This window comes from Microtus oregoni, unplaced genomic scaffold (assembly GCF_018167655.1).
Source record: "Microtus oregoni isolate MIOR12 unplaced genomic scaffold, Mior012 000043F_ref0000047, whole genome shotgun sequence".
Taxonomy (NCBI): Eukaryota; Metazoa; Chordata; class Mammalia; order Rodentia; family Cricetidae; genus Microtus; species Microtus oregoni.
In genome coordinates, this window is record NW_024543210.1 from 5,100,229 (window position 1) to 5,123,743 (window position 23,515).

General features: G+C 53.0%; 1 protein-coding gene across 2 annotated transcripts in view; it reads left to right on the top strand.

The window, feature by feature from the left end:
• The first annotated feature begins 14,722 nt into the window (after positions 1 to 14,722).
• Positions 14,723 to 23,515, top strand: part of Ccdc85c (coiled-coil domain containing 85C) — a 72,859-nt gene continuing 64,066 nt past the window's right edge. The window contains exon 1 of one of the 2 annotated variants that reach the window (XM_041633113.1): positions 14,723 to 15,860. In XM_041633113.1, the coding sequence (XP_041489047.1) occupies positions 15,065 to 15,860 (796 nt within the window). In that variant the 5' untranslated portion in view covers positions 14,723 to 15,064. The remainder of the gene's footprint in view (positions 15,861 to 23,515) is intronic. The other variant, XM_041633112.1, reaches the window with a different exon arrangement.

The following is a 23,515-nucleotide window of genomic DNA, read 5'->3' on the forward strand; positions in this document are numbered from 1 at the left end:
GGCTATACAGAGAGTTTGAGGTCAGCCTGGGCTACATGAGACCCTCTTGTTTTGTTTCTCCAGGGGTGAGGGCAGGTTCTGAGACAGGATTTCTCTTTGTATCAGCCCCGGCTGTTCTGGAACTCACTCTGTAGACCAGGCTGGCCTTGAACACACAGAGATCCACCTACCTCTGCCTCCTGAGTGCTGGGGTTAAAGGCATGTGCCAGCATACCTGGCTTTCTTTTGTTTTTAAGTGAGAGGGTTGGTGCTATAGCTCAGGGGTGGTACACCCGGGGTTCAGTCCCCAGAACTTGTTAAAATGCATATTTTACATCTTAATGGAGACCCTTGTGTCTAGTAGGACCACAGATTTTAGAATTCTGGGGAGCAGAAAGGTGTCGTGGCTTGCACTCAGAAGGCAGAGGCAAGAGGCTCTCTTTAAGTTCTAGGCCAGCCTGGTCTAAAGAGTGAGTCCCAGGACTATATAGTGAGGCCCTGTCTTCTACAAGTAAATAGAATTCTGAGGAGTATGCTGAGCCAGACTGAGACAATCTCTCTGTAGGCAAACCTTAGGACAACAGACCCAGGGAGGAGGCATCAGCTGCTGGTTGCAGGCCTCTGGTTCCTACCCTCCTCCCCCTCAGCTCGGTTTATCTGCCTTCTTCCCAAAAGTCACCCAAATTCTCCTAGACTGAGCTCATTTCAGAATCTCAAGTCTGAAAGGCAATGACTCCCTTGGCCTCCTACCACGAGGGATTGTGGCTCTCTCAGAGCCTGCCTTAAAGGGTAATGGATGGTCAAAGAAATGCAGAATGAGGCTGTCTCTGGCAGCTCACATCCATATTAAATCACACCATCATTAAAATGATAAAGGCCAGGGCTGGCAGGGCTGTGGGAACTCATGCCAGGCTCACTCCAGTCTTTGTGCCGTCCCTAGCTCCCCCTTCAGGCGCTGCATCCTGCACCCCTCAGTAAAGTCTTCCTAACTCTCCAATTTAAATCACGCCCCCTCCAGTCCCCTGTGCCCATAGCATGGGGTTTGTGATCATTTCAAAACTCTGCCTTAGCTCCCAGCCAGACTAGGAATGTGAGAGCAGGGAGCAACTTTGTGGACAATCAGATTCTTTATTTTAGCCAGAGTTTAATAGGCTCTGGGATTGTTATTAACATTATTATTGTGCTAAGTTCATTTAACACTTGCTTACGAAATCAAATCTTTAGCGAAGACTCTGTAGTCAGTTTGGCAGAGGCCCTGACTCCATATCCAGTCACTATCACTCACAGCCCCCAGAGGGGTCAGGTCGACCAGTCCCTGTCCTTGGGAACAATCTTAAATTGATTTATCCCAGCAGGTTCCTCCTGTAGTTCCCCACCTGTGGACGCCCACCCTCCTCCAGCTGTGTGCCATCTCTTTCCCTCACTGTCAGACACCACTGCGGCAGTCCTGCCCCTGAACTTGGCTAGTCCTGCATGAAAAGACTTCCTGTCAATGCTCCAGCAAGTGTCACTAGATTGTAGTATGTTTTTGTGGATCTTCATTTTATAAAGAAGAAACTGTGACCTCAGAGAGGTGCAATCTTTTGCTGGAGTCTGATCTGGATCTTGAGTTCTTTAAACAATACAGCGATGCCTCTGCGGGGCTCAGCCCTGGACCAAGATCTGGGAACCCCCAGAACTCTGGGGTAGAGGGTGGGCCAGGCAGATGAGCAAACAAATAGGGCCAGTGTAGTACACTGTTTCCCGTGGTTTGTGAGCCTGACTTAAAAAGAGCACCAGGAAGGACTTTGTAAACCAGTGTCTCAGCATAGAGTCAGTCAGGCGGGAATAGAGGCCAATGCGTGTCCTGCAAGCGAAGGCAGAGAGACGGACAGCAGCCACCCCAGGAAGCAGGCTGTTCTTGCTGCCCTGTAGGCAGGTTAGAAATTGTGGGCATAGAAGAGGTCATGACCCCTGGATAGAGTGACCCAGAGACCATGTTTTTCAGAGCAAGCTAGAGTCGGAAGGACTTTAAGCCCTGCTCAATTCAGTCAAGCACCCTGAGGACAGAGTGGCAGAAGGCCTGCTTATTGGATATGCCAAGGGCAAGGCCCCAAGGATAGACATTCGATTTCTAGGAATAGAAAAGGAGACTGAGAGGAACAACGACATTGAATGGGAGGAATAAGTTTGACCTGGATCCAGATGCCAAGGCTTTCCCTGCCTTTCCAAATTATCTTTAAAAGGTGAATCTCTTGAGACCAAGATTAGTCTGTGCTCTGAGTCATACAAAGTCTAAGAATGGGGGACAGGGAAATGGTTTAGTGGGTAAAGGCACTTCCTGCTAAGCCTGACCATCCAAGCTCCAACCTTCAAGCTCACGAGAGAGAAAAGATTCCGGCAAGTTGTTCTCTGCTGAACTCCTGTGACTGATTGTTCCCCTCCCCCATGCTTGTTTGTTTTTGGTTTTTCAGGACAGGATTTCTCTGTGTTAACAGTCCTGGCTGTCCTAGAACTCACTTTGTAGACCAGACTTTGTTGAAATCACAGAGATCCACCTGCCTCTGTCTCCCAAGTGCTGGGATTAAAGGCATGCGCCACCACCACCCAGCAATGGTATGTATTTTAAATTGTTAAAAAGGTAGTTCTTGGGCTGGAGAGATGGCTCAGAGATTAAGAGCACACACTGACTGTTCTATAGGTCCTGAGTTCAATTCCCAACAACCACATGGTGGTTCACAACCATCTGTCATAAGATCTTGTGTCCTCTTCTGGCCTGCAAGGGTACATGCAGACAGAACAGTCTTTACATAATTAATAAATTAAAAAAAACAACTTTCTCACAGCCCTTCTTCATGACACGCCTGAGATTGCACTTCAAGGCTATCGTCCTGCTGCAGCTAATGAATAAATCTTAAAAAAAAATGTAAAAAGATAGTTCTCGCTGGGCCGTGGTGGCGCACACTTTTAATCCCAGCACTCCGGAGACAGAGGCAGGCGGATCTCTGTGTGTTTGAGGCCAGCCTACAAAGTGAGTTCCAGGACAGGCTCCAAAGAAACTGTCTCAAAAAAAAAAAAAAACAAAACAACAACAACAACAAATAGTTCTCTGAGAGAATGTCTGTGGTCAGTGGGCCTTGGATGGGTGCCCCAAATCACGTGGGATTGAGGCTGAGACTCCCTGAAGAGGTATTCTGTGTCTTTGAACTAGGGTTATAAGGGCTGCCATGTAGCTCACAGCTGCTGGCATTAGCCCTGCCCACATAAAGCCCTCAGCCCACCAAAGGACGGCTTTCCAGCTGCCCTCAGACCAAAGAGGACCACCTCCAGGTGAAGTGTAGTTTTGGGTGGATCGTGGACGAATCCCCTTCTATGAGAGGGTAGGGAAGGCAGTGGTCTGGGCTTGGGATAGGCAGTAATGGTTGGCAGGACTGAGTGAGTGCAGACAGAAGGTGAGGACCTGACTGACAAAGAGCAGGCGCTTAAGGTGGTGTAGCCTCAGGAGGTCTGAGAGGGCAAGGGGGAGTCGGCCACCTTCAGCGGTCCAGGCAAGCTCTGAGAGTCTGTGTCTCCTTTCCCTCAGCTACGAAGGGGACATTGATCCACAGAGAGTGAACTCTGTGTCTACAAGAAGCCCCTCACAGTCAGCCCTTCCTGCCTTTGCCCTTCATCCCCGGGAACTGGAAACTTCCTCTCTGGAAAGGCAGACACTGGCTTTGCCTTTTAGAGGATTCAAGTCTCATGAGTGGGGTGCATGCTGGGTCTGGCTCGGTGGGATCTATTGAAACCCCCAAACACTCTGTAGGTGACCTTGGGAGGGTGGCCACCCACCTCAGCCCTGCCCTATGCTCCTCCGCAGGTAAAAGGAACCAATTAGTCTCACATCCAGGCAGCTGTCCAGGGACCAGGAATAGTGAGCACCCTCTTCCTTTGGATCCCTGGAGTCCAGAGCCTTCCTTGCTATGTCTTCCCTCAGTGTTCCTTTCGTGGGTAACCCTGTCCACGTAGTAGTCATCCAAAACTGATTTCAGTGATGGAAAGAAGGGTTGCCTCTGGGAGGGGCCTGCGTACTCTCTTTCTCCGGCATGCTTCTCAGCCCTGGGACCCAGCTGGGATCCAGGCTTGGGGTGAGGAGTTGGGTGGGAAGAACTCCCTAAGTCTGGGCCTCCCTAACCCTCCGCCTGCCATTCTGGTCCAGCCGGTCAGAGGGGCAGGGGTGGGGGTGGGGAGGCAGTAGTCCTTTGTTGTCTAAAAGGACAGAGGGATTATCTGCCACTGGGCCTTCAGCCTCCTCTCAGCCCTCCCCGTGAAAGCTGCTGACAGTCCTACCTCCCTGGGGAGCTGCAGGACTGACTGCCTTCCTGCTTTCTGTGACCTCCATGAAGAAAAAAAATCATCACCGGATGGCTGAGCAATCCAGGCGGGCCCTAGAAAAATGACATTGAGTCACCTGGACGCTCATCGCTCTGACAGCCATAGACGCACTGGGCCGCTAATTAGCTCTTACAGGAAAGGACCCGATCTGTCATCTTCCTCCGGAAGTACCAGGCGGGATTAGCTGCTGCTCCCCGAGGCTGGAGCCTCATCCCAGGACAGGGGACTCTGAGGGGTTCCTGTATTCCTGTGAGGAGTGGGAAGACAGCCGTCCTTCCACGGGGAATCTCACTTGTGGGAATTAGTCCCAGTGGAACAACCCACCCAGGAAACAGAGCTGCACACGAGCATGTCCCTTCAGGTATTATTTATTAATTCCAGCCTTGAAAATGCCGCTGCTGACCAGCGCTGGGGAGGGGAAGCAGTCAAGACTGGCAAGTTTACCAATCTTGGAGTTCTGACTTATGAGGAGGCGGGGAGGCTACGGTGTGGGAAGTCACGACTTTGTCACCCTGGTATCTGAACTTGCACGTCTCAGTCTCAGCCAAACTTGCCTTGGCCCTAAACGCACCTATTTCTGACCCAGTGACCCACAAAAAAGATCTGGCCACTCAGCTGCCTGCTCCTGCTTACCCTTACATCTGACAACTCTGGTTAGATCATGGCTTCTAGAATGCATTTAGACCTTGAGTCTTAGCGGCATTTGTCAAATGGACCTAGCATCAAGACTCTGGCTGGGTGAGGCGCTGTCACCAACGACACAGCCCTTGTCTCCCTTTCCCCTGTCCCCAGGCCACCCCAGTCAGCTCTGACAACACCCCGACACTTGGGAGCCTGGTGGATGATATTTCAGCACCATCTTCTCTGGCCAGAATCAAGAGGTGTTCCTGGGGTGGGGGTGGGGTCTGTGAGCTGCTGCTGTGTGGTAGAGGGGCCTAGTGGCCAGGGTCCAACCTAAAAGCCACAGCAGGACTAAGCTCCACAGGAAGTACAGGCTGGGTTCCCGCTGGGGCCTTAGGTCTGGGTGGAGCGGGTAAGCAGTGGGGACATCAGATGGGTGGTTATGTGCAGCTGGTGAAGGTAGAGCTGGGGTGGGGGGTGAGGGGGGACCTCAGAGCCACCGCTCCTGCACTTTCTGTGCATACTGGTGCAGAGAGTAGTTGGGGATGAAGCCGGGGATCTTTCCTGGGAGAGGTCCCTTCTTAGTGAGGCTCAACATCAGCGTGCCCACTGCAGGAGCTACACCAGGATGGTGCTTCCCAGAGATGGTGGGCTTTCCAGTTCTCCACCATCTCCACCACCTCAGGCTCCCAGGACGGAATTGTGGGGTTGCCAGCACGCCTCAGCAGATGCAGGAGAGGGGGCCTCCAGTTCTCACTCGTTCTGAGCTGTACTCTCTGCCTGCCCCTGCCTGTTTTGAACATGTGAGTGGGGGAGACCTGTCCTAGGTCCCCAGACACCCAGCTGAGCCCTGCTTTCTCTGTGTCCTGCTGCTGAGCACTAAGGACATTTCTAAGGCTGGACTATTACGATCAGTTTCTATGGGGACATGATTGAGCATAGCTTCATCTACCTGGGACTTTTGATTGCATATTGAGAATACTTTCTCAGATTTGCATAGCTGTCCAGGTGGTGGAACCCTTCAGCAGGGTGCTTTCTGGGTCTGACTGGGAGTGAAACTCAAGGTTTCCCATTTTCAGAAGTCCCTAGTCCTCATTTGATTCACATATCTAAGCCCAGAGCTAGGTTTTGTTATTAAGTTATATGTTTTATGTATGCATATGATTTATATGTACAATATAGGTATAAATTATGTATATACAAGGCTGAGGATGTAGCTTGACATAGCACTTCCCTAACTTGCCCAAAGCCACACTTGTAAGCCCCAGCACTCCAAAAGAGCAAAATAAAACTTATTTAGCTGGGCGTGTTGGTGCAAGATTGCAATCTAACACTCAGCAGGCTGAGGCAGGGGATTTACAAGATCAGGCTGGGCTACAGTACAAGACTGTCTCAGAACAGTTTTAAAAATGGCAATGGGGGGCTGGAGAGATGGCTCAATGGTTAAGAGCACTGACTGCTCTTCCAGAGGACCTGGGTTCAATTCCCAGCTCCCACATGGCAGCTCACAACTGTCAAAGATCCAGTTGCAGGGGATCTGACACCTTCACACCAATGCACATAAAATAAAGTTAAAAAAATAAAAATAACAAAAATGGCAATGGATACAGCTCAGTGGTAGATCACTTCCTAACATAGAGTCAAATCTTGGGATCCATTCCTAGCGTGTGTGTGTGTGTGTGTGTGTGTGTGTGTGTGTAAAATGTGGGAGTCTCTGCAATCCCCAGCACCAGTAGTGTAACCATCCGAGCAAGACACAATCCATCACAGCCCAGTAGCTGGTATGGTCAGACTTTCAGAGTCTGTCATGCGCAGTGTATTCCAGGCATCTCTAAGTACTGTACAGTTTGTTTCCTGGTGTAACACAACCCTGCGTGCATAATGAGGCATAAATACATCGAAACTCTTCTCACTTCTTCTTCCATGGAGATGGGTTCTATAGATAGACGACGTGTGTTCTAAGGGCCTAGGAGAGGATCTGGTGTGGTCTCAGTTATACAGGTAGTGCAGAGGTCAGCTAGGATATTAGCCACCTCCGGTTCTGCCTGTGGGAGCCTAGGGGAGCCAGGTCTGGCTGGGCTCTACAGATAGCCCAAGGGTCATCTAAGCCTTTAGTCACCTCCATTCCCAGCCCTCTCTTGGAAGAGACAACCCTGTGTTTTAACATTCCTGTTTTCCCTAGTGCTTCTCCAAAAGCATAAGGACCTTTGTATATAACGTAGTATTTTTCCTGCCTTTCCTTTCTGTGCATTCCTAGCCCTGTCTCCTCTCACCTCTCCTGCTCCATGCCTCTCCAGAAGGCTTTCTCCAAGTGTCAGTCAGCAGCTGGCCAGGAGATTATGAATAGGAAAGTTATTCATGGCAGCCGTGAAATAGCTGGGTACAATTTTTTTGTTTTGTTTTTCAAGACATGGTTTCTCTGTGTAACGGCCTCGGCTGTCCCAGAATTCACTCTGTAGACCAGGCTTGCCTAGAACTCACAGCGATCCCCCTGCCTCTGCCTCCCGAATGCTGGGATTAAAGATGTGTGCCTCCACCGCCTGGCATGGGGACAGTTTCTTATACAATCCAGTGTCTGCTCGAAGGCGAATGCATTCACTTACTCTTTAACAGTATTTAGGCTTTAAGTCTTGGTACTGCCAACTGCCCGAGCACTCACTAATCTGAGCTGTCTCCCCTCTTCACCCTGGCCTCTGTTCCAGCCTTCTGTGGTTCCTTTGCTGCCCCAGGAAGGGGTTCTCCTTGACCTTGACTTTCAACTCCTAGAGGAGTGTGCCCTCCAAAAGCTTCCTGAAAGAGGTGCTTTTTATTTTTCTGGGACCTTGTATGACTGAAAATGCTTATCTGCTATCTTCTACTAGGCTGACACTTTCCAGGAGCCAAATGCATGCAGGAAATCTTTTTCTCACATTTTCAAGGCAACTGACTGATCGGTGGTCACCCAGCTTCCAGTGTCCTTGAGACAATGCCACACTTTATACATTTTAAATCACTTGCAATGTTTCAAGAGTGAAATTAGACAGACTGGCATGGTGGTGGATGCCTTTAGTCCCAGCATTCTGGAAACCAGGCAGGCAGATCTCTGAGTTTGAGGATAGCCTGGTTTACAAAACAAGTTAAAAAAAAAAAAAAAACCCTTCTTTCCCTCCAGCCTGGTGTTCTGCTTCTGGACCAGAGCAGTTTATCTGATCCCTGGATCCCTCAGTGCTTTCCGCTGGAGTGTTCCCAACTAGCTGCCCTCCACCCCGCCAAGCCAGTTTCTCTGTGTGGCCCTGGCTGTCCTGGAGCTGCTCTGTAGACCAGGTTAGCTTTGAACTCAGAGATCCACCTGCCTCTTCCAGGAGCTGGGATTAAAGATGTGCACCACCTTACCTGGCCTGACTGCCCTTTTCCTGCCTTTCCAGCACTACTCATCTGCTGCCTTTCTGCGTTCTGTGTCCCCCATGCCACCCTCTCCACACCCCCTCAGTGCAGCTAATGTCACAATTTATTGGTTAGACTGGTGTATGTTACACTATATAACGTGTGTGCCCACCTGAGCTGCGCTGTGCTGGGTCTTTATTCCCTGGGTGAAGTCTGACTGTTCAATTTGTCTCTCGTGATCCTCCTGCCTCCACCCACTTCAGCAAATCCTTCCAGCGTGCGCCACCACAACCAGTGGAATTTATCTCTCTACTCATCTGTGTGTTCTCTTCCCTGGCTCCTCTAACTGGAACCTCAGTCATTCCATTCATTCCTCTGCCCTGGTTCCTTCTTTCCAAGCCCTGTCCTCGGGAACCATCTCAGGAGGCATGACCTCCTATTTCTTGGGATTAATTTGTCCACATTTCTGTACACATGCGTGCTAGTAGGAAAACCCCAGAAACCCAGGGGCTTCTAAACACTAAAGTACTCTGAGTACTCTGCCACTGAGCCACACTCTGAATTCCCATATTTATGTATTTCCAGAAATAGTCTTACCCTGTATCCTAGACTGCCCCAGAACTTGCATTGATGACCTTTTGGGGGTTGGGATTATAAGTGTGAGGCATAACACCTGGCCCTAAATTCCTCATTTTAGAGGAAGGTGGCATGGGAGATAACTTTTTTGTCTGAGACAGGGAACAGGGTCCTCATGTATCCCAGGCTGGCCTCAAACAATGTAGCCCAGAATGATCTTGAACTTCAGATTCTGCAGTCTCCGCAATACCATCAATACCATGCCAGTTTGTGTGGTGCTGGGGACTGAAGCCAGGGACTTTGTGTATGTGTGCCAGGCAAGTGCTCTATTTAACTGAGCCTCATTTCCAGCTTGGCGCTTGTGTGTGCGCATGTGAGAGAGAGCTCAGTGGGTAAAGTTACTTGCTACCAAGCCTGGCCACCGAAATTCAATCCCGTGGACCCACATTGTGGGAGAATCCACTCCTGCAAGCTCCTCTGATGTCCATGCAGGTATGCATACTCAATAGATGTAATTGTTAAAAGTGTGCACAAATGTCTTACTCTCCCTCATCCCTCTGATCACATGGGTATGAAAAAGGTTCCTTCAGCTGAGGATCCCATTATCCTGGTGTCCTGTAGATCGTGTAGCTGGCTGGAGAAGGTGGTCTTCCTTTTTGAGCGCTCTGCACGTATACCTGTGTGCTCCAAGAGGGCGCCAGATCTCATTACAGATGGTTGGGAGCCACCATGTGGGTGCTGGGAATTGGACTCAGGACCTCTGGAAGGGCAGTCTCAACCTCTGAGCCATCTCTCCAGCCCTCATTCTCACTCTTGACCTTTGTATTTTCCCCTTATTTCCCATTCCTCTGCTCCACTTCCAGGATCTCCTCAACCCCGATGCTCTGAAGCTCTGCAATATGCCCAAGATGCTCTTTTCTTTTGTGCTGGCCTCTTTCTTTGGGAGTCTGTGTCCACGAGTCCCGGGTAGTGTTATTACTTTTCATGTCACCACACTGGCTATGGAGCAACAAATAAAGGACTGTGAAAAAGATGGCAGCCAACGCTACCAACCCTAGTCCCTCCCTTATTACTAAAGATTTGCATCCTGGGTAGCGTATATTAGGACCGCTGGAGGCAATGTGAACACCTTTAGGCAAAGTGTTCTAGAGCAGTTGTTTAACAACCCCTCATGTTGTAACCCCAATCACAGAATTTTCATTGCTACTCCATAACTACAGTTCAGCTACCGCTGTGGATCTAACGGAAAGGGGTTTTCTGATGGTCTTAGGTGACCCCTGTGAAAGTTTTTTTTTTTTTTTTTTTTTATCCAAAGATGTCAAGACCCACAGGTTGAAAATGCTGCTCTAACGCCAGACACTTAGGGCTTGTCCCATACACATGGGTGTGTCTTCTTCCATCTTGGTCTGATGCCAGGGAACAAGCCTGCCTAGAGCATCCCAGTCCTCCAGATTGGAATTATTCCCAGATTTTCAAGTGACATGGGTCTGGGTAGGGGTTGGGGGCTGCGTTTCATGGACTTTTCAGGGCTGAGACTTTGGGGCTGCTCTGACCTTGCTGCCTTGGGACCTTGATTTGCTGACACGGGTTGTGGGCACCTGGGATGCCAAGATGGAAGGCTTCATCGCATCCTGGTCTGGTGTTGGTCACTGCATCTTTGTCTGGTAGTGAAGGTTTTCAGAGTTTCATGAACACAACTTCCAGTCCAGGCTCTAGAACATTCACTAGTCGGGCCTCTCTCTCTGCCCCACCCCCTTTTCTGGGCAAGCAACACTTGCCTCATGGTCTCCATGAGTCTTCATGTGTGCTTTGAGAGTGTCCCACTCTGTAGGAGGGTGATGGTCAGGGGGTCAGCTTCTTTCTAGCCCAGCCTCACACAGGGCGGGGCGTAAGACCTGGGGTGTTAGAGGAGTTATCGTGATCCACTGTTGCTATTTCAAACAGGAGGGGCCAGGAGGGCTGGGCCTAGAGCCAGCAGAAGTCACATTAACAATTAAGGTCTTTGCTACTTTCATTCCACCCTCACTGCATGAAATATTCAGACACCGGAGGAGCTGGGTCTCCGATCTCTGCCATGAGTGTGCGCATGTGTGAGGCCGCTAGTTGTAGACCTGGGGCTTGAGGTAGCACCCAAGGCCTGGCATGCAGAGCATCTGCAAGCTGCAGGACTGGGTGGTAGGAGCAGCTGACAGCTGTCACAGAGATATACATAGCAGGACTCAAAGGCTGTATTTGGAGCCTAGAACTTAATGCCCAAGCAAACCCTGCTGTGGGACACTGCCCTCTGAGCCTGACAGCCACTGCCATGATACTTAAGGCTTGACATTGCCTCAGAAGAGGAGGGCTAGGGAGGGTAATTAGATACCCCACCCCACCTGAGATTCCAGCCACTCCCTCCTGTACCTCCTTCCCATTGCTAACTGTCCAAGTTACTCCTGGCTTGGTTGGTTAGTACTAGAGTACCTACAGAGTTGGTTTACTGAAGGGGCAGGTAATCTATGCAGCTATTCCTGCTGATTATTATTGCTGCTATGGTTGCTTCTCAGAGCCCCCAGGAAAGTATGGTGCTAACAAACTTACCATCTCCTCCCCTCAGCTCCACTGCCTGTGCCTCCCTCCCCTGCTCCACACCCGGGCTCTTCCGTGACTCACCTGGCCCCTGCTTCTGCTGCTTCATCCACTTGATGCACCCCCAATCTCGGTCAATCACCCCTCAGCTTTCAGGGTTCAGCTTCCCCAGGAAAGCTTTTCTCAGGGCCCCAGGAAGCTATGAGTGGTATTTTTGCTTTGCTTGTTGGTGGTACTTATGTATTGGAGCACACGCATGTGTCTGGTAAACCAATGAATGAAAACGACCCTGGACAAAGTGTTTCCTTTCTGGAACTCACTTTCCCCCCTTTAAAACAAGGGCCTCAAACCCAATGGGACATGCACTGGAGTCAATCATTTGCTTAGCAAAGAGCTAGGGCTGTCAGAGCTGGAGTCTGAGCTTAGAGCTGTAGGCCTGGTGAGGATCTCATTGTGTAGCCCTGGCTGGCCTTGAAATTGCTCTGTGGCTATACTGGATTCGGAGTGTTCTAGGGGGACACAGCACATTTGTCCTGGAGATCTCCTCTTGCTTCGGGATGCTAGTTCAGTCCTGGGATCCTCTTCTTACCAACCATGTGGAGCAAAGGGGAACAGCAAGTCTCTTTGAAACCACCCAGCAACACCAAAGCTAGAGCCTTCCCCAAGCTCTCCAGGGAGGTACTCAAGGTCCTGGAGGAAGACTTCCCAGCCAGTAGGGTGTAGATGATCTGAACCACTGCTTGGATAAAGGTTTCATTTTTCTCAGCTGAAACAGTCACCCTGGAGAAACAGAAGACAGAGGAACATAGGAACACCACAAGGAGACAAACGGCTTCCACAAAGCCCAGGACAAACTGAATTGTCTCAGCAATTTCCTTGGTGAGCAGAAGTGTTCCCCTGGGTGTGTGCTCTGCTCATTCCCCCCATTCTCTCCCTGGAGCAACTCCCCAACATAGTCTTTGCTCTGTGGGGAGCCTCCGGGGAGCCTACTATCTTGCTACAGATCTGCAGCTTCCCCAGGCACAAGCTGTTTTAAGTCCCTTCCTTTCTAAAGCCAAACTGTACTGGGCTGGACCTGCAGAACACTCAGCTGACTCACCCATACTGAGTGTGCTGCTGGCCTCAGCACCCCTGGGGCTCATCGTTTCCCCATCCCTTTCTCCAGCTCATCTCCAAGTGCCGTGTGTGTGTGTGTGTGTGTGTGTGTGTGTGTGTGTGTGTGCGCGTGCGCGCACGCATGTGTGTAAAAGGACTGAATCAAGCCCAACCTGTGTGGTTCCCAACCCTGACACAAGAGCCACAGTCTCTTAAGGTGATCTAAGACAGTCAAGACAGCTCTCCTGCTTCAAGTCACACCTGGGACTGCCCTTTGACTTCAGACCTCATGTTCATCCTTCTTTTTCTTCTATTGAGAAGAATCTCACTCTGTAGCCCAGACTTGCCTGGAATTCCCAGAGATTCCCCCAGCCTCTATCTTCAAGTTTTAGGACTGGTGACCTGCACCACCCGTGGCTCTCTTTTGTTCTCTCTCTCTCTCTCTCTCTCTCTTTCCCTTCCTTCCTTTCTTCCTTCTTTCCTTCCTTCCATCCATCTCTCTCTCTTTCTTCAAATACTATTACATTTATTTATTTGTGTGTGAGGGTTTATGCATGCTATGGCCCACGTATAGGGGTCAGAGGACAACTTGAGGGAGTAGGGTCTTTCCTGCCATCACGTGGGTCCTGGGAGTCAATTCAGGTTGTCAGACTGGGCATCAGGTTATTTTACCTACTGAGTCATCTCACGGGTCCCTCCTCTCTTTTGAACCTTCCGCTAACAGGTCAACCCCTAAGGCCACTCCACTAGCTGTTCCCTCCACCTGAACAGCCTACGCCCCTTACCTTTGTCCTTATTGCTCTGGCTCAGATCCAAGCTCCCACAGCCTAGTCCCTCCCAGAGACTACAGGGACTGATTTCCCTGCATTGCGCTGCAGACAGCCTCACAATATCTTCTCATATTCTACTGTCCCTTCTCCCAAGAACGCTAAGTACCCTCAGAGGGCAGTGGTCTCTGTAGTCTTGCCCGGGTAGAATTCCCCCACGCTGGGGAAGGTGTGAGAGGATACACGCAGTGGTTCAGTAAACGGCTGAGTAACTGTAAAAGGGGACGTCAGCTGCTGCGCGGGCACGCGCTCCAGGACCTGGGTAGCTTACCCCGGTGTGCGTGCGCCCGGGGTGGGTTATCTCCTGGCAGGTCCAGGGGAAACGCACTCTTCCCTCGGTCTGCCGACTGCAGAAGCGCCGTAAATGCGCTTTGGGGACCGGACTTACAGGCTGTAGGAAGATCTGAATCCCCTGCAATGATGCGGGGCGGGGGAAGGTTCTCCCGTTGCTGTGCGCCTCTGGACCCCAGCTTTATGGCCGGGGTGGAAGACCTTCCCTGGGCTTTCACAAGGGTTTCCACCTAGCGAACCAAAGACGGTCCTCCAATCCCAGGGATTTAGTGGTTGAGTGTGCGAAGGAGCAGGGCTCTGAGAGCCGCTGCAGGAAATGGGCAGGTCCCCGGTCCCCTTGCCTCAACAGGCCTGGGGAAGAGGGGAGAGAAAAGACTGGCAAGGCTCTACAATCCTTAGCTAGGAGCGGAAAGACAGTCCCGCTGAGAGTTTAGGCAGGGGAACCCAGGTAGAGATTGGGGCGGAGGAGGTCGGTGGCCCTGAAAGGGACAAAGAGCAGCTCTGTCCGACCCCTACATCAGGGTCCTATTGTTCCTCCTCTCTCGGACTATACCGAACTCTGGTGCTCCCGGGAAAAAAGAAGGGAGCTGCGCCCACCCGGTGGGCATTTGTTTATTAAGAATGAGAAAAGGAGGATCAGGGACGCGGGTCTGATGGGGGGGGGGGCACGCTCATTTTCGCGCGTCTCCTTTAAGGGAAGCCCTGCCCTACCTTTCCCACCGGTCCCCGCCACCCCCCAGCCCTACCTGCATTTTAAAACCGCCTTGTAGTCCTGGGATTGGCCCAGGCCGCGTCCTCCGGGCGCAGAAACTTGAACCGGTGGAGGAGGGGGCTTGGCCTCACGGTTGGACGAAACCATCGTTGCTGCATCCCCCGCGCGCGCCCCGCCCCTCCAGCACACCCCCGGACCGGTCCAATCAAACCGGTGGGAGGGCGGGACCACGGCTCGAACGCGCCTCTGGCAGGGCGCCCGGCGGGCCGTCGCACCGCGTAGAGGAACCTCGGGGGCCGGCTGTGCCGCTGCTCACCTCCCTCTCGGAGGCGGGGTCCGATTGCGGCGCCCCGCCCCCTCTCCGCCCGAGGTGGGCGGGGCGGCTGGGGCTCCGGGAGCGGGGCCGGGGGCGGGCCTCCGCCTGCTGCACCCGAGCCGGGAGAGCCCGGGCACCGCTGCCGCCGACGCAGCCACCCTCCCCGTTCCCGAGCCCTGAGGCACGCGCGGGCTCCCGGGTGACCCAAGCGGGGGCTGCGGGAGGGAGCGCGAGGCAGCGCGGGGAGGGCCGCACGCGTCCCCGGCCGCCCCCCGCGCGCGCGTGGCCGGGCCCAGAGAAGCCCCGGCGCGGGGAGCGCCGGCCCGGCGCGGGCGAGGGCGATGTCGCGGTGACGGCCCCGCCATGGCGAAGCCCCCGGCGGCGGTGGCGGCGGCGGCTGCAGCGGCGGCGTCGGAGGAGCTGAGCCAGGTGCCGGACGAAGAACTGCTGCGCTGGAGCAAGGAGGAGCTGGCGCGGCGGCTGCGGCGCGCCGAGGGCGAGAAGGTGGGCCTCATGCTGGAGCACGGCGGCCTGATGCGCGACGTGAACCGGCGGCTGCAGCAGCACCTGCTGGAGATCCGCGGCCTCAAGGACGTGAACCAGCGGCTGCAGGACGACAATCAGGAGCTGCGCGAGCTCTGCTGTTTCCTGGACGACGACCGGCAGAAGGGGCGCAAGCTAGCGCGCGAGTGGCAGCGCTTTGGGCGCCACGCGGCCGGCGCTGTGTGGCACGAGGTGGCCCGCTCGCAGCAGAAGCTGCGGGAGCTCGAGGCGCGCCAGGAGGCCCTGCTTCGCGAGAACCTGGAGCTGAAGGAGCTGGTGCTGTTGCTGGACGAGGAGCGCGCGGCTCTGGCGGCGGCGGGGGGCGCTGGCGGCGGCGGCGGCGCGGGTTCCCGCAGCTCTATAGACAGCCAGGCTAGCCTGAGCGGGCCGCTGGCGGGCAGCGCGGCGGGCTCAGGGGCCCGCGACGTTGGCGACGGCAGCAGTACGTCCAGTGCGGGCAGCGGCGGCAGCCCGGACCACCATCACCACGTCCCACCCGCGCTGCTGCCCCCCGGGCCGCACAAGGGTCCAGACGGCAAGGCCGGAGCCACGCACCGGTCTCTGGATGACCTGTCGGCGCCGCCGCACCACCGAAGCATCCCTAACGGCCTGCACGGTAAGCACCGCGCCCGGATCGGAAGCCTAGGGGTATTGTGAAACTATAGTTCCTGAACACCTCACAGGTTCGGGATTGTGGGGACCCGCCTCCAGACCCCTCCGCAGCGGGCATAGCAAATGGAGCATCCGGCGTGGTGGTGCCCCTGCCTAGCTGATACCGCAGAAAAGTTTTGTATCTACAGCTTTTTGTATTAGTGTGTCTGGCACTCCTGTTCTGTCTAAGGGTGTCTCTCATCCCACCCTGAAAACACTTGTGGGCAGAGGGAAGTTTTTCTTGGAAGGCTATGAAAGACTCCTGAGCTGAAGCAAGTGAATTTTCCCTTCTGCTTGGAACCACAGATGTTCCTCAAACCCAGGCAGCGCCCACAGCTGCACTGTAGGTTTGTGCTTTCTTCCAGCCCAGTTTCCTCCCCTGCTTCCTTGTAGTCCTATCTCATCCTGGACTGGGCTGGCCCGGCCCACTGGCACTGGTGGTAAGACCTTGAGGCAGCTGAGCCAGAGTGCCCTGGGCTTAGAGGCTTCCTGGCTTCCCATAAATCCTGCACTACTGGTTGGGACACCTTTTTCAACTTGGTCTCTACAATGTTCCCCAGGGGATATAGTTGGAGTGGATCGACTTCTTAGTGTGCCTCAGTTTCCTTGCTTCCCTTCTTCTAAGCCGGAGAGGCTGATTCCTGCCTCACCAGGGTGGGTGTGAGGTGGAGATAGATAATGCCCCTGAAGAGATTTATAAGCTTGATCGTCTTACAGGAAGTGCCCGGGTCATATGTGGCTGGAGTGTGGGGGGAGCTCAGCTCTGCCGGTGCCGAGGGTGTCTCCGCCATAGGCCCTGTGTCCTAGCCATCCCTACCCTGAAGCTTCCCTCCTCTCCTGACTGCCAGATACTGCCCTTCCCTGTTTCCTCACAGTGTTTGAAAGCTTAGTTCCCGGTGTTGGTGGCACCTGCTTCTGCCTGAACTGTTTGCCTGGTGGTGGAGAATAACCCACCTTTTCTGTTCTCCTCAAAGCCTCTCTCTGTCCAGGCACTATCAAAGCTTCGAAGAACTCTTCCCCCAACCTGACAGCTAGAGCTGAGGACCAAGCTTTTTCTTAGTTTCCTGGCCAAGCCCTCTGCAGGCATGTTGGGGTGGGGACAGGTCACGTTGCATTCCGGGTGCAGGACAGGGGGAGGTTTCCTCCTTATTTACTATCTAGAACATTTGAGTTCAGGAAAGGATTGGGTCTAGATGGATACTTTGTTACTGATTAGCAATCTACCCCTGCAACTCCTGTTTCTTTTTGTAACACTTCATCCACAGGTCCTCACCTACTCTGTCAATTCCATCTGCAGAGTTACAGCTCAATTTGTTGGGGATGCCTGCCCCTCCTTACAGTGCTTGTATCTCTTTCGTTTCCCCCTCTCTTAGGGACTCTAGGAGGGCCAGTGTTCTGGGTCTTGATTTTCTCAAGTGCATCATAAAGGAGGGGAGTCTTTGCAGTTAGGGAAATCGAGCAGTAGCACTTGACCAGAGCGATTCTCCGCAGGACACTGCCTTGCTTGTGTCTCCACCTCTTTGCAGATGATCTAGGAGATGTGGGGCTGGCCCAGAGTTCCAGTTGCAGTAGTGAATAATGCAGCCACACCGAAGGACCTGGCCAGCCTGCAGGTTTTCCACCCCTCTGGGGATGGGTAGGGGCTGAAGTGTCCAGTTTCCTACAGACCTCATCCTCCCTGCCCCCCAGTCTCCTTGCAGCAAAACTGCTGCAGGTTTCCGTAGTAGCCAAGCTTTGCTTTGACACGGAAATGAAAACTCAGCATTATTGTTACAAATTTCAGTCACACACCGGATTGTTCTTTTCCGTTTTGTCTCTTGAAGTCAGTGGGTGGCCATGAGATATCCTCCCTCTAATGTGCGCAGAATTCCAGGAAACAAGGAAAGCTGGGCTTCTCTCTGCTGGTACCTAAGCCTTGCATTGGCTTTGAAGAGCCGGACTGAGCTGAGAGAGATAGAGAGTTCAGGTGGTGCCAGAGTAGAGTCACACTGGGCTTAGTGCCTGATCTTGACACGTATTCCCAGCAACCCGGGGCAGTTTGCATCAGCCCTGCTTTACAGATATGTGGGGTGGCACACAGAGAGGACCCCAGCCCTGTCTTGCTGGGATCTCTACCAGGGCCATCGAAGTTTCTGCCAAGAATGACTTGAGGCCCTTGTGGTTGTCATTTTTGCTTTCCTGTTAGTTAGATAGCAGGGATGCCTCCCTGTTTGGGATTCCTGACCTGGCTGTGCCTCTTCTCTCCCATGCTGGGAAGTGTTACTTCCTTATCAGTGACCACAGAGTGGCTTATTGAGAACCCAGTTATCCACAGGGTCTAGACATCTTGACTCCCTCGTGTATCTTGGGCAACTTGGTTAATTTTGCCTCTCTGTCCTTCTAGAAGGTTAGAGAAGCCCACAGAACCCTGGACTCCATGAAAGCCAGTGAGGTTGACGCCTGCCCACAGTGGTCCCAGCAGTGGTTGGAAGAATCTGCCGTGGAAGTCCTGCCAGCACAATTTGGCTTCTCTTCCAAACTCTCCTTGTCTTTGAGACTGCTTGTGGGCTTATTCGCCTCCGAGCTCCGTGTGTGGTGTGTAAACGGCACCTGCTGCTGAACTGGGGAACCGAGGCTCTACAGTCTTCTCTGGGGGACCAGTATTGCTGTGCCCACAGCCCTGTAGGGTGTCTGGAAGGCTTCGAGTGGTCCTGGTAGAGATGATCATCTGTATTCAAGGCAGTTCTGGCTGAGGTGGGCTTGGCCAGTCTCTGAATGCATATGCAAATAGGTCTCTCAGGCAGGCAGTGGCTGACGCTGGGCGGGCACTGGGCAGTTGGGCGCTAGGCTGCTTTAGAGAGGCTGGTTCCTGTCTGGCTGAAGGTGTAGGGTGCCTTGCTGGCATTCTAATCTTGTCCTGTAGGTGAGACGATGTAAACGTCAGAAATTCAGCCCCCTTTTCTTTCCCCAAGTGAAATGGTTTCAGACATTTTCCCTCTAGGGGTGTAGCTCAGGGGTAGAACATTTGTTCAACATGAGGACAACAGCAGCAGCAACAACAACAACACACATACACATACGTCAGAAAAGAGAGCCTTTTCAGTCGCATCCTTCTAGCCTAGCTGCCCATGCCCTGCCCTTGGGCGTGCCCCCCCCCCCCCTCGCCAGCAGCACTTAGCTGCTCCCCTGCAGCTAACTCAGAACCCCCAGCAAACCTGTGAGTGAGTGAGCCATTTATCTTTCCATGTTTGGGGTAAAATTCTGAATCCCTCAAAATGAGCAGGGTTTGTTCTTCCATTTGTGCTTTTGTTGGTTTTGGGAGGGTGGAGTAGGGGGTGGTCTGGGCCTTTAAAAAAAGACAGAGCAAGCTGGTAGTGAATAGGTCTTTTTTTCCCCCAGGAGGCCTCTGGGCTCTACTAATGAGCCTGCCAGCCCGGAGCGAAGGTCAGAGGCGATAATGGGCGGGTTATGCAAGCTTTCCCTTTTCTCCCAGCCTGACTCTGGTAGGGGAGTTTGTGAGGTTGATTGTCCACAGGTTTGGGGTGCTAGGCCCTCAGGGCCCCAGGCATTCACAGGCAGGTGACCCACTCAGCAGGTCACATGCACCACAAAGAAGAACTCGCTAGTTGTTGAGGGCTACCGTGTGCTTCCAGGAGGCTTTTTTGGCAAACTGAGGCCTGAAGAGGTGTTGGGCATTGCTTTGGTTCTCTCAAGGTGACTGGAGTGAGTCCCGGGTCTTCTGTGTTAGCTGGTGCAGCCCATGTGTGAGCTCCATGTTGGGGGAGGGCACATGCAGTAAAAGATCAGTTCTCTGGGGTGCTTTCTGCCCTCCCTTTTGGAGAGAAGGCTCCTCTGCACGGTTTTCCTCCACCTGGCTTCCTCTTTCCTTCTCACTTCCTACATCAGTCTGGCTCCCATCGCAGAGGTTAGCCTACCACAGCGATGGCCCGAGTGAGGTCTCTGAGCTCCTGGGACATGAACTTTGTGGAATATTGCTCCATGACCGGAGTATTTTTTGAGAAGCCAGCTCCTACACATACCTGCTTTCTTTTCTTTTTTCCAAGACAGGGTTTCTCTGTGTAGCTCTGGCTGTCCTGGAACTCAAGAGCTCTGCCTGCCTCTACCTCCCAAATGCTGGGATTACAGGTGTGTGCACTGCCCAGGCTCATATACCTGCTTTGTGTTCTGCATATACCTTGCCTGTGATGGCAGTCATTTAGACAGTTCCTTGAAACCCTTAGGCAAGTCCCTGAACCATTCATCTGCATAATGGGAAACATGACTGACTTTTGAGGGTGGGAAAGTGTCCTTGTGTGGCAGCCTGAAAGGACTGTTTCTGAGCTGGAACTCCCAGTGCCGACCTTAAGGCATCTCTGTGCAACCTGCTGCCTAGGGCTCCAGCTCCAGGGTCAAGAGAGTGGAATGAGCTCTGTCCTTCCTGATCGGAGACCTTAATAACTTACTGACCCTCTCGGTCTCAGTCTCCTCTTTTGTGATATCTTGCTCCTGTAACTGGGCCTTTAAAGGAGGAGTCTTTGGCTTCTGTTTTTGTTTGGATCCCATTTTCATGCTAGGAAGTACTACTTGGGTGTGTGTGTAGGGAACCCCTTAACCTACGCTTGTGAGTGGAGCCTCTGTGGCCAGTCCTGTCTTAGAGAACAGAAGAAAAATGGCTTATAGTCAAGAAGGAGCAGAATGGCTAAGTTCTGAAGGTGGCAACTAGAGCATCATGGGAAAAATCACCTCAGAGGGGCTGGGCTTGGTGCTGTGTGCAGCCCTGCAGGTGAAGCTCTAAAGTTCCAGTGATTCCTAGGTCAATCAGGAAAATGAATAGTCTTGTGCCCTCTAGAGCGAGGAGCCCTCTGTTAGGGGAGGTGTGTGATCAACTACCTGGACACTGGTGACGAGCTTTCCTGTTGGTGGCACTTGTAGATGCCCACGCATTGGGTTGTGCCACAGAAGGGCTGTGAGGGGTAGGAGGGCAACCGAGAGTGGGAGCTGACCTCATAGCTGGCCCTTTAAGCAGGAAGAGAAACATTAGTATACCTTTAATGAGCATCTATACTCTGAAGTTCTTGGTGCCTCCACAGTGATTCATGTCATCTGGCCTGGGACTAGTAGTTAAGTAGCGTCCATCTGGTGATGTCCTGTAGGCTAGGCTAAGGGCAGGAGCAAGAAGCTCGGGACCCCCAGGATGGCCATGACTCTAGCAGTGGCCATAGGAAAGAACCTCTGCTTTAGGCTGTCTGCTCCAAGCCCCCCCCCCCCCCCCCCCGCCTCCTTGGACCTCTGACGTGTAGTGTTAGGTGGTCCTAGGTTCCAGGGACATCGGGTCAGACACTTGTGGGAGATGCTATATCTACATCTCAACCGGAACTCTCCCCATTACAGAATGATTAGGATGCATGACCAAGCTTATGCTAGGATCAAGGTCTGTGACCTATGCAGGGGCTGTCTTGGGGGCGGGGACATTTCAGAAACATAGGTAGCTCGTTCTCATTTTCCTGAGGCTTGGGGACAAGGTGACCCCAATTGAAGTCACAAGGCTTGGAGATGGGAACAGAATTCTTTCCTAAAGGGATGGATTTTTTTTTTTTAAAGCTTTTCAATGGATGTGGTGATAAAGGCTGTCTTCTCAGCAGTCTGGAGGCCGATTCAGGCAGATCCCTGGGGGCTCAGGCCGGCCAGGGCTACATAGTGTGTAAGTGTACCACATGTGTGCTGTGTGTTAGTGCAAGTCAAAAAAGTGTGTCGGACCCCCGGGGACTGAAGTTAGAGTTGGTCGTAGGCCACCATGCCGGTGTTGGGAACCCAACCAGAGTCCCCTGCAGAGCAACAGGTGCTCTTAACCACTAAGCCATCCCTCCAGCCTCTGTTCTCGTGATCTTAAAGTCAGGGATAGCCCCACCACTTCACTAACGTACAGGCCCCACCCTAGAGGCGGCATCCTACCTCCTGGTCCTTCATTCTGGGTCTCAGATGGCCTGTCAGGCTGGCATTACTGTCTTCTCAGCTCCTTCCCTTCTCCCTGGCACTGTGGGTGCAGGGCGGGGTGCACTCTGTGCCTTGCTGCTGGGTCATTTCTCCCTGCCCCCCCCCCACCTGTCCATCAGTGCTGTCCTAGAGCAGATGCCACTCAGAATGCTGGGTGCACTCTGTGCCTTGCTGCTGGGTCATTTCTCCCTGCCACCCTCCCCCCCCCCTGTCCATCAGTGCTGTCCTAGAGCAGATGTCACTCAGAGTGCTGGCGCCTTGGAGTGGAGGAAATGCCTCGGCAGCAAGAGCCGGAAACCCTGAGCAAGCTGTGTGGAATCCTCTGGCTCTAAGGAGAAAGCTGGGAGGAAAGGGGACCCACCCTTGGGCCTGTCTGTCTATTTGGGAGCCTGGGGTCCCCGTCCTTTTGACTCAGACTTAGCACTGAGGATATGGGGCTGGCTCTCAAACTGTGTTTTGGCTACAAATTAGTGCCCCTGTGATGCGAAGAGAAGATGATTTACTTGCCCCTACAACAGCTGGGCCCTAGGGGTCCTCAGTTTGGGACAGGACTCAGGCTGCCAGGAGGACTCTGGGTCACCACTCCTGAGGGCCTGATGGAATTTCTGACCTCTGCTCTCTGACGCACTCTGCTGAAAGGCGTTAAGGTATCCAGTTTAGGGCAACACTGACTTCCATTCTGGCGCAGGTTTGTTTGCTGGGGCTGAGAAGCCTGCTTCTGCTCCCCTCCCCGCAGTTGCAGCCCTCCTGAGAGTAGAGTGCAGCCATGGGCACTGTCTAGTCCTTGGGAGTACAGACAGGTGTGCACTCAGTGCTGGAGCCAGGGATGAGGGGCCAGGTAGAAAGGCTGGCGAGCACCCTCTCATATTCTAAATTGGATAGAGGCCAAGCCACTTTGGTCACCTACCTTTTTTTCCCCCTTGCATTTACTGTTCTTGGCACCAAATGGTCTTTATCTCTTTCCAAAAAATGAAACCTGCCAAGGTTGTTGTGTGTGTACAAGCATACCTTTGCTTTGTAATGTTGCACTCTTTGCTTTCGTCTGTGGTTCCTCACCCATCTCTCTTTTCTTTCTTTCTTTTTTTAGACAGGGTCGCACTATGTATCTCTGGCTGCCCTGGAACTCACTACGTAGACCAGGCCACCTTGATTTTGCAGGGATCTGCTTGCCTCTGCTGGGATTAAAGGCGTGCGCCAGCCATTTTACCTGTCTGAATAACAAACAAGCAAACAAACAGAACCTCTTATTTGGGTCTGGTCTCAGAACAGGTACCAGGGCTTTGGTAGTTGCTGCAGCTTTTGAGTCCTTATGGGAGACTCTGGAGAGTCCTGTAGGACTCACAGGGGCCACTGAGCTGGGTTCTGTCTGTTGGTCAGTCACCGGAGAGTACTGGCCTATGGTGAGGCATCCCAGGCCGGGACATGGTGGGTGGGTGTGGGTGGGGCAGAGGCCAGTGTTAGTTCAAGGTGGAGGCAAGCTGATTTGTGCTGCCCCCTCACTGACCTGTGCTGTGTGGGTCCCCAAGCTGAGGGCTTGAAAGCAGCTGCAGAAAGCCAGGACCATTTCTCACTCTATACATAGGTCAGCTTGTAACCGCCCCCTCCCAACATCTCTAAGTTATAGCTGTGCACAGATGCTCTGCCTCT